Below are 1021 nucleotides of genomic sequence, written 5' to 3'. Positions count from 1 at the left end.
ACATATAATTTTAAATATAATATAAAATTTTTTTTTATATTTTATTTTGTGAAAAATGTAACAATTTATTCTAAATTAAATATAAAAACAATATTTTTTACTAATTTGCATTACTTGTTTTGTTATTATTTACATTACTTTCTTTATTATTTGTATTACAAAAAAGATATAATTAAGTCAATTTTGAATTTAATGTAAATATTTTTAAGATAATAATGCAATAGATAAAATAATGCTTACCCGTGGTGTTTTGAAAATCGGTGGGAAGACTTCGGCAGCATTGAAAAATGTACAATAATAAAAAAAACACAAATTGATGAATATTAATATGCATTATTTAAATTAGCGTCACCACTAATTCTCGTTATCAGGGCAATGCGACGACAACTCTTTAATAAAGACAATCTCGATAACCAGAGAACTCACAATGACTCTGAAATATGGAAAATCGCCGCTTATATACCTCACGCCTGTACTGTACGGGACCACGCAAACATTTCTTTCAAACTGAATATCTTCCATTAGGCGCTCGCGTGACTTGTACGTTTCTCACATAAAAATAATTTAATGAAAAATATTAATTATATTTTACTACTGTTAATTCAACGTGCAGCAAATTAATTATTTATTTAATTAACATACACTGCATTAATATACAAAAAAATAATTTCTTTGTTTAAGGAAAAAAATGAGACATATATGTGCAAAATATATACATACAAGAGAAATATTTTTAAAAATTTACAAATTTCAATAAAATATCTACTATAATTTGAACAATAAACATCTCGTTGAAATTATTTGCTATTGAGCGATATTTTATAGCCAGTTTAATATTTACCGTATCAAATTACTAAAGTACTAAAGTACTTTATGCGTGTAGTATTGTGCCGATTTAATATGGTAACTCGACGTCGCTTCAGTCCGCGGTCATTCAATGAACCTATTAACGCCACATAATTGACGCAAAGGCTAAGGCCGCGGATCAGAGGAGCCATTTTGTGGAAGTAGAGAAGCGAGG

General features: G+C 27.7%; 1 protein-coding gene across 1 annotated transcript in view; it reads right to left on the bottom strand.

The window, feature by feature from the left end:
• LOC108690030 (proclotting enzyme-like) overlaps window positions 1-411 on the bottom strand; it is a 4855-nt gene extending 4444 nt beyond the window's left edge. The window contains exon 1 of the mRNA XM_018197092.1: window positions 241-411. Coding sequence (XP_018052581.1) covers window positions 241-334 — 94 coding nt within the window. The 5' untranslated portion in view covers window positions 335-411. The remainder of the gene's footprint in view (window positions 1-240) is intronic.
• Window positions 412-1021: the final 610 nt, after the last annotated feature.

The sequence above is a fragment of the Atta colombica genome, unplaced genomic scaffold (assembly GCF_001594045.1).
Source record: "Atta colombica isolate Treedump-2 unplaced genomic scaffold, Acol1.0 scaffold293, whole genome shotgun sequence".
NCBI classification, from domain to species: domain Eukaryota; kingdom Metazoa; phylum Arthropoda; class Insecta; order Hymenoptera; family Formicidae; genus Atta; species Atta colombica.
This window is presented reverse-complemented; position numbering and strand designations above follow the sequence as displayed.